General features: G+C 42.6%; 2 protein-coding genes across 2 annotated transcripts; one reads left to right on the forward strand and one right to left on the reverse strand.

Moving 5' to 3' along the window:
* Positions 1-597: 597 nt before the first annotated feature.
* Positions 598-1,752, reverse strand: LOC110225070. Its single transcript, XM_021013759.1, has 2 exons — positions 942-1,752; positions 598-849 (listed from the first exon to the last, which is right to left on the reverse strand). Exons 1-2 carry the CDS (start codon positions 1,372-1,374, stop codon positions 824-826), a joined length of 459 nt encoding a protein of 152 aa, XP_020869418.1. The 5' UTR covers positions 1,375-1,752; the 3' UTR covers positions 598-823.
* A 1,271-nt stretch (positions 1,753-3,023) lies between these two features.
* Positions 3,024-5,821, forward strand: LOC110224547 (meiosis-specific protein ASY2-like). Its single transcript, XM_021010741.1, has 5 exons — positions 3,024-3,771; positions 3,849-4,583; positions 4,628-4,788; positions 4,868-5,546; positions 5,643-5,821. Exons 1-5 carry the CDS (start codon positions 3,159-3,161, stop codon positions 5,819-5,821), a joined length of 2,367 nt encoding a protein of 788 aa, XP_020866400.1. The 5' UTR covers positions 3,024-3,158.
* Positions 5,822-15,162: the final 9,341 nt, after the last annotated feature.

Genomic DNA, 15,162 nt, shown 5'->3' on the forward strand with positions numbered 1-15,162 from the left:
GACTCACTTGCTAATACAGAACGAAATTTAATAACTAAACTTTTTTTTTTTAATATTATCAAATTAAAACAAATAATTGACAGGTAATACCAATGCAACAAAAACTGAAAGCAATTTTTTTTTTTTTATGAAGAAAATAGTACGCAAAATGAATTAAACAATTAATGGAAACAAACTATGATTTTTTTTTTTTTTTAATTAAATAAACAGAAACTGAACTAGTACAGAAACTGATTCAGAAACTAATGCAGAATATAAAGGAAACAATAGAACCTGGCAAGGGTAGAGCAAACCAATGCTCTGATACCAGATGATACAAGACTCGGTGGTGAGACTTATATCGGGATAGAGATGGTGGCTTCACAAGCTGGCGGTCGCTTCTCTCTTGTGAAGGATTGATGGTCGATGATGTAGATCTGACACGATGGCGGTCGCTTCTCTCGTGTGGGATCGAAATAGAGGAAAGTGATGGCGGATTGAAGTACACCACAGAGATGTGATTGGTCTCTGATACAGTACACGAACTCAGCCTTGGTGAATCACACACACAAGACAAAGAACAAGCTTATTCTCTTAAGAACACTTAAAGAGAAGAAGTAAGAAAATTCGGGTTCTTTATTGATAATCAAAGGTGAAAATCGTACAACTGCTGCAGGGGGACTTTATAAGAGTCCTTCAGCTAGCCTAGGGCCGAAAATAAATGCAAATACACAAAAAAGGAAGCAAATAAAAGCAAAAAACAAAAACCATTGTTTTTAGAAAGAAAATAACTAAATAAGGAAACTACTTAAACTCTCTTGAGGAGCACGCTTTGATGACGAGTCTAGCCGTTGTGTGGGCTTATTGGACCTGCAAAGATAGTATAAATTGAATAAACTTACCGGGATGCGTTTTAGGCCCAATAGACGTTCTCTGAGTCACTTCCTGTAGTACTCGCTGACCTACTTCAGGAGTCATATCTTGTGCTCGTTTACTTGTTGGTTTCTTGAAGTAGGGGCCTTCCTGGAGTTCCTCTTGAGTATCTTGATCAGTGTCTTGGAGCTCTTCCACGTCCTTGGTGTCTTGGTCTTGATCTTGACTCTCTTGATCACTCTCGGAAGTGAAGCTTGTCTCGTACGTCTCCTGCAGCTCTAAAGTCTTCTCTTGGATTCTAGGGGCTTCTGGACCTGTCACAGAAGATTTCATACCTTGGGGAGTAGTTCGTTCAAGACTCATTTGGGTGAAAGCTTCAGCAAGCTCTTCTTCGGCTATTGGATCATATCCGGTTTGGGGTGCTACGGACCAGTTTACTTCCTCCTGCTCTAAGGAGCTTAGAATGTCTTGCACAGCTAAATTGAACCTTTTCTTGAGTTGTTTAGACTTTGAACGTGTCATGGGACCTTCTCGGACTTCTGGTACAGGATGTAGTGTAGGATGTAGTACAAGATGTAGTTCAGCAGTTTGGTTAAAGTCGATGTCCGCATCAATAACATAAACGAATTACAACAGTAATTTAAAGACGTAACTTAAATAATATAAATCATGGAGGCAAGATATGATTTTTTTTTTTCTTAATTCAATAAATCGGCCGTAAGTACTTTCGGACAATCCCGATTTATGAATCACAGGATACAAACGATCACGAACTAATACTCGAGTACATGAGTGATATACTTAAGCAAACTTGATCTACGATATACTCTCGAAACTACTAAACTAAGAACTTACTTTTAAGAAGCAAGAGAGAGGCGTGATTTTAGAACTGAGAGTGATTTCTGTTTGAGAGCTTGAGAAATAATGAGAGGCTAGGTCTCTTTATATAGTATAAGGAGGTAGGCTTTGAGAGAATATTCTTCGAGTATTCCCCAAGTTACTTGGAGTGAATCCCAAGTTACTTGGAGTGAATCCCAAGTTACTTGGAGTGAATCCCAAGTTACTTGGAATGAACTCCAAGTTTTTGCCAAGGAGATAGGCTTTGAGAGAATATTCTCAGAGTGTTCCCTAAGTTACTTGGAGTGAACCCCAACTCCAAATCAATAAAAGAGGGGTTGTTGTTGTTGTCACGGTTGCAAAATAAAGTAAACAAGAAAGCGAGAGAAAATGTAAGTGAATAAATAAGACAAGCGTTGGGAATTCAAGGGATCGCAGGGGGTTCAATGATCTTTCTAACTAGAAAGTAACTTTATGGGAAACGTAAACACTTGAGATCAAGATTTAGGTCATGAATTTAACTACATGCATTAAGGGAAAGCTTAACTAGAAAGAATACAATGTGTGGATGTCGGAATTCACACACTCAAGTATTTTTATTAGTAGGAAAGATTATTCTTGAGGGACAAAAAATAAGAACGTAAAAGGCTTATGAATTGCTACAAAAAATTGCTATCGTATTTCTTGTTCAAGAGAGAGATCCCCCTTACATGGCCATTGGCCTTTATATTTATACATAGAAAAACGACATTAAAATGAGTAATTAAGTACAATTATTCCTTCTTAAATGTGTCCGTTTTGATTCTTTGACTTTAATGCTCAACGTTTGAATTTGAGTTGACTCTGATCTTCATGGGCCTCGCCTTTTGGCCCAAGTGTCCTTGAACCGACTTACCCGTGTCTTCTACACCGAACTCATGTTAAAGTGCAGCCATTTCGGATTCTCGAAGTGGTGACAACCACTTCGATCGTTCCTTCGGCTCATGGGTCCAATGGGCTTTATCCTTTATGGGCCATTATCTTGACTACGTGGTAATCTTTGGTTGGTCTCGGACTTCTGGTGCGGGATCCGACACCAACAATTAGCCCCCCAAGTTCTTCGACGTGCTATTCCAATTCGGAGGAATTTAAATGCTTTAATGACCAAAGATTGCGTTCCGAGGAATCTTCTGATTTTTTTTTTTCCCGCCAAGATCCCATCAGTCCTTTAATTTCGGTGCTACCCATATTTAGTTGCGTGACATCTGTCGCCATTATGACCGTATATCGATTATTTACTATTAAAGCGGGAAAAAACCTTCCCACTTCTTCCACGATTGCCAAGACGGTTCCATCATTATCACCTAGCTTGCGTGAGGTAACCTTCTTTTTCATTCTTACTTTTACTCTTGATCTTTGTGGTTAAAACTCCTTCTACTTCTCTCTCCAAATTTTCTTTTTCCCGAAACTTGAATTTTTCATTCTTCCCAATGACTTCCGATTCCGATAGACCCGAGTCTCCGTCTTTCGATGAGAGGCGTTCTAGCAATGATGAGTGCACCCGCCCTAATGATATTGCCGGTCCGCACTATAGATCCACCTGCACCCTTCAATCCCTCGAACGATTGAGGGAGCTCTGCCGAATCCCACCGGGAATTATGGCGGAGGCGCAGATAGCTGATCCTACGGAGTCCCCAGAGTGCCACCGCGACGACTACTTCTTTGTATACGAGATCTATTTTAAAGGTTGCGGGCTGACCTTTCCCCTTCCCGAAGCCCTAGTTCGATACCTAGCGGCTCTTGAAATTGCTCTTCCTCAATTAACCCCTAATCTTCTTCGTACCATCCTCGGAATTATAACAATCGCGGCGGAGGCCGGATATGTTATCGGAGTCACTGAACTAAATGAGCTTCTAAGCGTAAGAAGTTCATCGAAGAAGACGGGGTACTTCTCAGCGTATCTGAATGCTAATAGAAACATCATCTCGCACCTTCCGAACAAGGATGAAAATTGGCACCATCCTTGGTTTCTGATTAAGAAAACTCCCGCTTCGATTGGAAATCTTGCAGATTTACTCCCATCAAAGTGGTCTGCGAAGCCTGGTAGAGATTAGGTCGCATATATCTTTTTCGGTTGTTTTATTATCTTTATTGACTAAAACTGTTGTTTCATTTCGCAGCTTTCATCGCTTCCACTCTCCCATCTGAAGGGTTCATCGAATTCTTCAAGATAATTCTCGAAGGGGAAACCCTTTGGAATTCTTTCACTCTTGAACGATTCCTAGAAGCTAACCACAGACTCAGGATGAGTCCACCGGGTCAACTTCACCAACTTCCGCCTCCTCCCTCAACTCAGGGGATGTCATCTCGGGCCCTTGCGGCCAAGCGTAAGGTGCTTTCCAAGCCGATAGCTGAGGCTTGTGAGGGGAAGAAAAAGTTTCTCGCGACTTCTATAGATAAGAAGGACTACAGTAGGACCCTGCTGGTTGATGATGGCAGCACCAAAGGAGCCAGATCCGTTGCTTCTTTTAGATTAACTCCTCGTCGTGATCGTCGTGACTCGCGTTCTCCTCGGAGGGACCGATGTCCTCGCCGTGATTCACCTTGTCCTCCCCGAGATGATTTTAGCAACGAACCACTTAAGAACTTGGTTCGCAGGAAGAGAGACAAGTCCTCTCGTAGTGATTCTTCCCCGCGAAGGGAGAAGTCAAGGGCCCGGACTGACCGTTCACCTCGATCATCCCCTCCTACTGAACCAATGAGTCCTCCACGACCGGTTGATATGTCTTCCTCTTCCCAGCCTGACAGCGAAAAGACTGCCCGGAGCGCATCTCCAAAAAAGGGAGATTCTGAATCTCGAGATTCTTCCTCGAGGTTAAAGCCTGCTCTTGTCCCTCAAGTCAAATCGCTTTCAGGTTTGGTGATTTACATAGTCTTAAAAGTTTTTGTCTCTATTCAGATTCCAATTTTTACAACTCTTCCTCCTTCGCAGCTATGGAGAAGGAAGGCAGCGTTTTCCGATGCTTCAAGACCCGATCGGGTTCGATCTTGCCAGACTTCAACAAGTGGCGCCCTGCGATTCGTGAACGCTATTTGCTTCATGCTTATCATTCATCTCGGGTTAGTTCCGCTTTATTTTTCCGATTGTGCTGCCGTTCATCGAAATGCCTCACCATCTCGATTTCATGCATAATGGCAGGCTAACGGTGAGCTTAATGACATGATTGAACATTATGAGGGGCTGGTCCTTGGTCGGGAAAAGGAGATTGACGCGTGGAAGAAAAAACTTTCTGCTCTTGAGGCTGAACTAAGCTCTTCTACCGGCTCCAAGCACGATCTGGAGGACAAGGTCGACAGTCTAACATCCGAGCTGGCGAAGATTAAGGGGGAGCTGCAGGACCAATACGACCAAAATTTGAAACTCCAGGATGAGCTTTCTGGTGTTCAGGGTAGGCTTTACGAATCCGAATCAACCGCCGATACCCTGAATAACCAACTCATTGAGCTTAACGCGAAGTACAAGGCGATTGCCAAATTGCGTGATTCCGAGTTGGCAAGGTTGGCTTCGAAAGCCAGAAAGGAGGTTAAGGGACGCGGGATGGAGTTGATCCAAGGAGCCATCCGCTTCATTCAATCCGAGAAAGCTAGGTCAGACCTGGAATCAGATATCAAGGAGCATGAGGGCAATCTGATTTTGTTGGATCAAATCCATGAAACAGATTTCTCCGAGGTAGAAGAGAGGACCGAACTATCGGCTAATCTTTCTGAAAAGCGGAGTCGCTTGGCAGCTCTTCCTACTTCGACCTTCAACCCGCAGGACTTCGAGGAATTCTTCACTGAATCGCCTCCTATAAGTGAATCGGGTCTAGACTGGGCAGGTAACGCTTGGCTCCTGACTCTTACTACCTTTTCCTCACTTTATGTTTTGTTTTTTTTTTTTTTTTTTTTAAATTGACTGGAACCGTCCTTCCTAGGCCCAAGTGAGACGGAAGATGTCATCCCACCCGAAGTTCCTGTGACATCGGAGGTCACCCCGGAGGATGGTTGTACTGTGGAGGGCGGACCAGGAGTGCCATCTGACCAAGCACCAGCTAAGGAGGCGAATGAAACTCCAACTGTCGAGCCGGAGTCCGAGGTGGCTGTTACTCCGTAGTGGTTGCGTCCACTTTAAATTGGGAATTATCCCATTAATTTTAAAACTTAATTTCGAACTTGTTTTTGCCTAAGGAGGCTTTATTATTTCTTTTGAACAAGATATTTGCCTGAGGAGGCTTTTAAACCTTTCTAGGTTTTGACCCCAAGGGGGGTTTGGTTAAAATTATGTGCGGGTTTGCAAAGTCCGCTTTTAACCCTTTGTGGCCTTGTGGTTATGCTTTCGAGATTTTTAGGCTGATCAGACCTTTCTCTTTAGAATGCGAGAACTGAGCTCGGCTTAAAGCGAGTTCCCCACTTCGGGTTTAGTCAACTCGATAAATTTATTGGGCTTGGGCCTTAGAAACTTTTGTAGTTAATGCGACAGTTGCTCTTTCCCTTCTTATTTCTTAAAAGTAGGAAAACGGCTCGTCTTTAATGCAAAAGCTGCCTTTTCTTTATTTCCAAAAATGGTTTAAACCACTCGGGCATACTACCATTATTGGATTTATGGTTCCAAGACAAACTCTAAACCATTATAAATAAAAGCTTACCTACCTCTAAGCTTTCTTTAGATACAATTTTAGAATCTTACTTGAGAAATATTACGAGAATGGAAAACGAAAAAGTAGCCCCCATTGATCCCGGCAGCCCACTCTTCTTGTCCGGCGACGGCTTTGAACCGGCCGGCGTTCTTTTCCCTCACGCCGTCTTTCACTTTCCTTCGAAGGAGAAGAAAGAGGCTTGCGACTTTATTGATAAGGTTTATATCTGTCGTCTTCGATTAAAAACTTTTTGTTTCATCTTATTCATTCATCTTTATGCTACGTTGCCGAAAAACACTGTCGCTTGTGTGAAGAGAGGCAGCGGCTGGGCCTCAAAAGGCAAACGCTCGAGGCTCGCATCGCTCGGGTGGAGAGGATGATACGAGCTTTGGAAAGTGATCCCTTTCAATGGGAATGGCGGAACTTTGATTCTGTCGCTGAGATCCCGAAGATGCTCCGGATGTATCTCCGCGCTAAAGGAGTCCCGGGTCCCGTGAATGCCCCGGTCTATGCCGTTCCATCTGACAGCGAAGAAGAAGACGAGGAGGAGGCCAGCACCTGTCGAAAACGCGTTCGAGATTGTCCCGAAGTGGATGCCAAGAACAAGGCGTCCACTTCGAAAGTTAAACCGGCAATGAAGGAGCTTGTTCCCGAGCCTCTTCCATAAATGTTCTCTAACTTCTTTACTTATTTTGAACTCGTAATGGGCTTCGGCCCCTTTTTTATTTATGGAAGCATTTGCGATTTTCCTTATTCTTCAAATATTCTCGGAGATGCGTCTTTTAATGCAGGATCGGTTTAAAGGCATAAATCTCTCCGCGAATCACTCCATTATTAGGATAGAATCCGCAGCTTACTAGGAATATGATACTCTTATAAATTATAGCCTCAACTTCTCTTTTCTCCTTACCACTCTTTTTCATTTTAGCAGGTATGGAGTTCAACCTTTGATGTTCAGAATCTATGCCCGACTTCTCCAGGATCGGAATGATACACGAAGATGCCCGAAATGAGCCAAATAGGAGGCCTCTTCCACTTCGCAGCTTCTTAAGATCCCAGATCCGAGCTCCATGTGCTTTGATCAGGGATCTCCCAATCAGAGACCAAGGAACAGCGATGGCGTTCATAGAGGCACTTGCGCTTCAACATCGGAAGCTTACGTTGGAAAAGAGGAGACTCCGGAAGAAGATTAACCGGATGAAACGCAGGCTTACTACGGTGTCAAGAGATCTTCACATCCTTGAATCTCACCCTGGAGAATGGGTCGAGCTCGGACTCGAATTCCGGACTGCATGATGCCAATCCTCGACCTTGCTGGTCAAGGAGTTGAAGTGTTCTGCTCGTCACCAAGATCTCCATAACCCGAGGTGTTCGATGAGGGACATTCCATCTTTTTTTTTTGTTTGAATAAACGCTCTATTTCCAATCCCTTGTATGTTCGCATAGCCGAACCTTTATTTGCTTCATTTGTTCGCACAGTCGAACCTTTACCTTTAATACAGAAATAAAACAAATTTTTATTAATAGCTGAACTCGTTTCCGAGCTGCCTACGTACCCATTTCGGGATCAAGCCACACCGTAGTTCATGTACATATAAAATGCATGTAGCTTTAAATATAAAACTTCTTTAGGTTGATCACATTCCAAGGTCGCTTGACTGGCCTGTCTTCTAAGTCTTTCAATCTGTAGACACCGTTCCGAACCACTTCAGTAATAATGTAAGGTCCTTCCCAATTAATACCAAGTTTACCGGCACCTTCTTCTTTTCTATTGTCAAAGACGCGCCTTAACACATAATCTCCTACGAAGAACGACCTACTTTTGACTTTAGAGTTGTAATATCGGGCTGCTGCCTGCTGGTAGTTTTGAATCCGAATCAAAGCTTGATCACGCCTTTCATTTATGGTATCTAGTGAATCATTAAGCATTGCTGAATTTTCTTCCTCATTTAACGGTGCTTCTGTTCGGCGAAGTCCGGGCACGTTGAGTTTAGCTGGTACTACTACCTCCATGCCATAAACCAAAGAGAATGGAGTTTCTCCGGTAGGTCGCCTAGGGGTTGTACGATAGGCCCATAGGACGGGTTGGAGTTCTTCGTACCATCCTCCCTTTAGATGATTGATGTCTCTATATTTTACCGCTTTTAAGCACACTTTTCTCGTGCATTTAGCTAAGTTTCATCTCTTTTTCATTGCATCCATAGTCCTTTTCATATCATTTTCATCACTTAGTACGATTTGCATTGCATGGCATAGCATATTGCATATTGGATGTGTTTCAGGTATTTGGAGCTTATTTGGCACTTAATGGATGCAAAGAAGAGAATTGATGATTCAGAGCCAGTCTGAAGTCCCTCAAAGATCGACTCAGATGGAAGTCTTGCATTGCGATTTAGTTTCAGAGCTCTTCATACAAGTTATAGGAAATTGAGTTACCTTTCGAACGGAGGTGATTTCAAGCGAATCAGAGCTTTGATGCAAGAGTTATGGTGGTTTTAATGGAGACATATGCAGAAAACTGGTTGGACTCGACAGGAGGTCGAGCAGGCGCTCAGAAACCACCAAGGGTTGGACTCGACCACACCAACTCGACGTGAGGTCGAGTAGGACACCATCAAGGAGCACCCTTTGAAGAATCACTCCCCCTCGACCACATGGACTCGACGACACGTCGAGTAGGACGTCAGGAAGCTGTCTGGACACAGACTCGACCACGCAGGCTCGACGTCACGTCGAGTTGGACCACCCACCGACTTCTTATTTTGTCTTGTAGCCAAATTAGGGAAACCTAGTATTCCTATAAATAGGGGTACACCCTTTTATCCAGCGGATATTCTTTTTACCCAGCAGATATTCTTTTGTTCTCTCATAAACCCTAGTTTTTGTAATCGTTTTTCCTATTGATCCTTTGAGTTTTTGCATTTCTTTTCTTCATCAAAGTTGTAGATCTGTCTCTTATCTATAACATACTTGCTTTTCAATGATTTCTGGGTTTGAAACATTTTCTGGGTTTTTATGCATGATGTTCTTCAGTGTTCTTGAGTAGTGGATTAGGGTTCTTGAGGATGGGTTAGATTAGGTGTGGAATCCTTAGTATATTTAGGTGGTTAAGTGTAGAATTGCTTGATTTCCCTTCTGGTTTAGTAGATCTTAATGCTATTTCCTCTCTGATCAATTGGAAGTTGATCTTAGACATTTCCACACCCAAAAGGTGTTTGATGAAATGTCTGAACCAACTACTCTAGAGATTTGCATACTCTAGCCCAAGAGATTGGATGTTTAGAATGCTTATTGAATCTATTAGATTGAATCTTAATGCCTGCTAGGTTATATTTCTTCAATGAGAATTGAGTATGAAAGTGATTTAGCTTGAGAATCTCTGTCACGAGAGTGGATTGATTTGTATTCGAATCTATTGTCTAGGGATAGCTTGATTGAGTTTGTTAACCACCTAGATAGACTAAGGAGACTGCTATAATCGATTACCCCATTCCTCAAGACCTTTTCTCTCTATTGATTGTTTAAATCTTGTTTCTGTTAGCTTTTGTGTTCTACTCGACCAGTTAGGCCTAGAGCGTTTCTCTGCATTGTTAGGTTGTTAGTTTCTTTTCCAAAGCTTATGCATGATAGTTTCTGGTCTTTAGTTTACTTCTTGTTCTTGCTTACTTGTTGTTTAGTTCTCTTTTTATGCTTTTAAATTCGGTATTTGCATGTTAAATTGGTTGCTTAGGATCAATAGAAACACACAAAACCCTTTCACAATTGGCTTGACTTATTTGCTTTCTGTGCATATCTTAAATGCTTGCAGTCACACTGAGATTGGATTGATAACCTAATATACTACAATGGCATGTGTATTAGGGATTGTTACTTGATAGAGAGACAAAATCTTGCTATCAATTTGGCGCCGTTGCCAGTCTTGTGTTGCATTGTTCCATTTAAGATTTCAGAAACGTTTAAGATCAAGTTCTTTCTTTACTTTGGTTACTAACTCTTCATTTCATCTGCTTGTTTTTGTGCTCCAGGTACCATCTCGACCTCACGTCGAGACTGCCACTTCGAGTCTGACCACTCTGCATGCAAACTCGATCTAAAGGCTCCAACAACCTCATCAGCTATAAAGACAACATCAACCAGTTAGCTCGTGAGTTAAGAGAAGGTGGAGCCCGAGACAACTGTGAACCGCACAATCCAGTAGCCATAGAACCACAAGATCAAGATAATCAAGGAGTTGGTATACCACGGAACATTGGTGATGGTGATGCACCACGCAACCATCAACAGAGACAGGGCATCGTTCCACCTCCTGTCCAGAACAACAATTTCGAGATCAAGAGTGGATTGATCTCAATGATTCAAGGTAACAAGTTTCATGGGTTGCCTCTGGAAGACCCCTTGGATCACTTGGATAATTTTGATAGGCTCTGCAGCCTCACCAAAATCAATGGTGTTAGTGAAGACAGCTTCAAGCTACGTCTGTTTCCCTTCTCGCTGGGAGACAAAGCACACCACTGGGAGAAGACACTACCTGCTGGCTCCATCACATCTTGGGATGATTGCAAGAAGGCATTCTTAACAAAGTTCTTCTCCAATTCAAGAACTGCACGTCTACGGAATGAAATCTCCAGTTTTACTCAAAAGCAGTCTGAATCCATTTGTGAGGCCTGGGAGAGATTCAAAGGCTACACTATACAGTATCCACACCATGGTTTCAAGAAGGCTTCACTACTCAGCACACTCTACAGGGGAGTTTTGCCCAAGATCAGAATGTTGCTAGACACTGCCTCTAATGGGAATTTCTTGAATAAGGATGTTGAGGAAGGCTGGGAATTGATAGAGAACTTAGCTCTATCTGATGGTAACTATAACGAGGATTTTGATCGCTCCAACAGAGGTATTGGAGATCCGGATGCAAAGCATACTAAGGAGATGGTTCAGGCTCTCAACGACAAGCTGGATAAACTTCTGCTTACTACCCAGAAACCAGTCCACTATATCTCTGAAGAAGAGCACTATCAAATCCAAGAGGGGGAGAACACTCAGGCTGCAGAAGTCAGCTACATTCAGAACCAAGGTGGCTACAACAAGGGCTACAACCCCTACACGCCTGCTCATCCTAATCTATCTTACCGGAGCACGAATGTTGCAAACCCTCAAGATCAGGTTTACCCTCAGCAACAACAGAACCAGTCCAAGCCATTCCTACCGTACAATCAAGGATTTGTCCCAAAGCAGCAGTTTAGTGGCGGTTATCAACAATATAATCCACCACCCGGTTTTACACAGCAACCCCAGCCAGCTCCACCTGCCCAAGATCAAGACATGAAGCAAATGCTTCAGCAGATTCTACACGGCCAAGTAGCTGGTGATAAGAAGATGGCTGAGATTCAAAACAAGCTTGAGGCTCTAAACTCCAAGGTGAAGTACATGGAAAGCCAAGCTGCTTCTACTTCTGCACCTACACACCCCAGACAACTACCCGGGAAAGCTATTCAGAATCCAAAGGAGTACGGTCATGTTAATGCTATTCACCTTCGCAGTGGTCGAGAGCTGCAAACTCGACCTAGCATAGCTCCTGTCACTGAGGACAGTGAGATTCAAGAGGGGGAGGATTTCATTCAGCATGAAACTCAAGTCGATGACACCACTAAGCTCGACCAAGATGCTGTACCTCGTGATCAAGTCCAGAGCCCCCAGATCAAAGAACCAGTTGGTGATAAGAGTAAGAAGAAAGCTTTCGTTCCACCACCCTACAAGCCCAAAATACCATTCCCAGGAAGATTCAAGAGGGATATCATTGAGAAGTACAGAGCCATGTTTGCTAAACACATCAAGGAGATTGAATTAATGATGCCTCTCATTGATGCTTTCATGCTGATTCCGGATTCTCACAAGTACTTCAAAGACATGGTAATGGAGAGAATTAAGGAAGTGCAAGGGATGGAGAGTCATGAGTGCAGTGAAATCATCCAAACGAAGATTATTCCCAAGAAATTGGGAGATCCTGGTTCGTTTACTTTACCTTGCTCTCTAGGCACTTTGGCCTTCAGTAACTGCCTCTGCGATCTAGGTGCTTTTAAAAGTCTCATGCCTCTCTCCGTGGCCAAGAGACTGGGTTTCAGCAAGTATAAACCTTGCAACATCTCCTTGATCCTGGCTGATGAGTCTGTCAGATTTCCTCATGGGTTATTAGAAGATTTGCCTATTAAGATTGGAAATGCTGAAATCCCTACAGACTTCATAGTGCTAGAAATGGATGAACCAAAAGATCCTTTAATCTTAGGAAGGCCCTTCTTAGCCACTGCTGGAGCTGTCATTGATGTTAAGAATGGGAAGATTGATCTTAATCTGGGAAATGATTTCACAATGAAGTTTGACATCAATGATGCCACGAGGAAGCCAACAATTGAAGGACAGACCTTCGTAGTTAAGGTAATGGATTGCCTAGCTGATGAACAGCTAGAGGAGGTTGCTGAGGAAGATCACCAAAAAACTTCTTTGACTAAGAGTGGTGAAGCAGGATATCTTCTCACTGAAACCTTGAGATGTGGTAAGTCACTAGATTCACACAAGGAAGTAGTAGGGTCAGAGGTCTTTAAAGGCTTGATTGGGTCAAAAACAGTGGTTAAGACAGCATATGAAGCAAGCTCAACACATGCTCAACCAGCTGACTCGAGTATACATTTGACCAAGCCTACAACTCGTCTGGAGAACTCTAGCTCGACCAAACATCGTGATAAGCTGCTAGAGTCTAGCAATTCTGCTCCAGATGGCTGGTTAGAACTCAAGGAGAGGTCCAAATGGCAGGATAAAGCCATAAGGGAGCTAACAGGCACTGTGAGAGAGCTGAATGATCAAATCAAGAAGCTACATGGGATAGCCAACCAAAAACCACTCCCAATCAAGGACGTCCCAACTGATGAAGCATCCACTCTGGTCAGCAAAAAGGTGAGTGAATTCACTTCAGCATGGTCTATAGAAGAAGACTATCCAGTTGCTCAACAAGAAGCTTACTATGAGAAAAGGGCCATTGAGTACTCCACTGCAGATTTGTCAAGAGAGCCTGCTAAGCCAGATGATTCATCCACCTGCAGAACAGATGAGACCTCATTTGCTCTCTACAATCCACCCTAAGCTCATTCAGTGTGAGAAGTCAAGCTAAAGACTTTAAACAAGCTCACTTGGGAGGAAGTCCCATGACTATCCTTGTAAATATTAGTTATTTCCTTGTTATTTTTGATGTGTTTTTGTAGTGTTTGTGATTTTCAGGAATTAATCGAATTGGAGTCAGAGGAATAGAGAAGGAGCAGACTCGATGTGCCCTACTCGACTACAAGTCGAGCTTGCCCCTTGGTGTCACTCCAAACCAAAACCGAAGCCCTACTCGACGTACCTGCTCGATGAGATGTCGAGTTAGCCCATGAAGCCCACCAGTACCAGGTTAATCACCTCCTTCTTCACCCATCCATGAGGTAACAACTCCAATTCACCATTGTATATACCACATTTCATTTTGTTTCTCTGTTGGTTTGCCCTGAGTACTCTCTTCCAAATGCTTGTTACACAGAGGACTGTGTAATTTAAGTTTGGGGGAGGGCTCAGGGAGTATTTGACATTTTGTTTTGTTTTCTTATTTCAAATTTTGCATCAATGCATCTAAGGCATAGAAAAACCATAAAAATTTGAAATTTTTCGAAAATGATTTCACAAAAACAGAGTGTTCATATAGCTTGCATTGTCATTTTAGGATTGTTTTAGTATGCTTTCATTTAGGACTGCTGCATCATGCATTTGCATTGGAGATTATGATGATTATAACCTTGTAAATATGCTTATTCACTAAGTAGAACTCAGTGCCCAGGTTGTTAGTTCTCTAATGCATAATCGACTGAACTTGAAGTAAGACCGCACCATCTTTTGAATTCAACGCTTGACTTTCTTGTTTTTAGTCGAAACTCGCTTTGATCTGATGTCATTCCCTATCTATTTGAACTTGAATTTTGACTTATAATTATCATGCTGTGCATTGTGCTATGAACTCATGGATACCTTAAAATACTTGGACTTTCTTTTACCTTTTGATCACTCTTGCTAGTCCAAGTAGCTGACTCCCATCTTTGGAGCAGTTATTCCCCACCCTTAGCCTTAACCTTCTTTCAAGCCATTTATCATTTGTGTGTGAATGTGAGGCCTTATTCCGATTGAGCTTGGTAGAAAGTGTTAGGTCTGTAACGACAAGGATAGTATCTCATGTAGTTCTGGTTCACGTTATCTGGACCAGATAGGACTAGGTGGGTGCTTAATTCTGGGATTGGGTTGTGTTTAAAAGAAAGAAAAGGTTGTTTTCATCATTGAAAGAAAAGGAAAGGGAAAAGAGTCCTAAGGAGAAGTAGCTAAAGTAAGAGAAGTCTAGTAAAGGATTTGGGTGTGCTAAAGTAAAGTAAAAAGGGTTCTGTAAATAGCTTAAAGAGATTGGGCAAAAGCCTTGTGTTTATAAGAAGAAAGAAAAGGGAACCCTAGTTGTTAAAGAATCCTAATCCGCTAGACAGAGCAAAGTAAGAAAGCTTCTCCTAGGTTAGAAAAGCAAAGAAAAGAAAGAAATGATGTGAGTAAAAGTCTGTAACTGTTTGGAGTGCAAAAGGGGTAGAGTTAAGTTCATATTCTGGGATTAGAAATAGGACCTCCATTTGAGTTAATTACATTCTGGGTAGATGGGGTCTTATCCTTGTATGCATAACTTGATACTCACCTTTAGCATTCTACTAAAGCTCAATCATTCTTGAGAGATCCCCTGTTACGATTTAAGCCAGATCTTTAA

The sequence above is a fragment of the Arabidopsis lyrata genome (assembly GCF_000004255.2).
Source record: "Arabidopsis lyrata subsp. lyrata unplaced genomic scaffold ARALYscaffold_1, whole genome shotgun sequence".
In the NCBI taxonomy this organism is placed as follows: Eukaryota; Viridiplantae; Streptophyta; class Magnoliopsida; order Brassicales; family Brassicaceae; genus Arabidopsis; species Arabidopsis lyrata.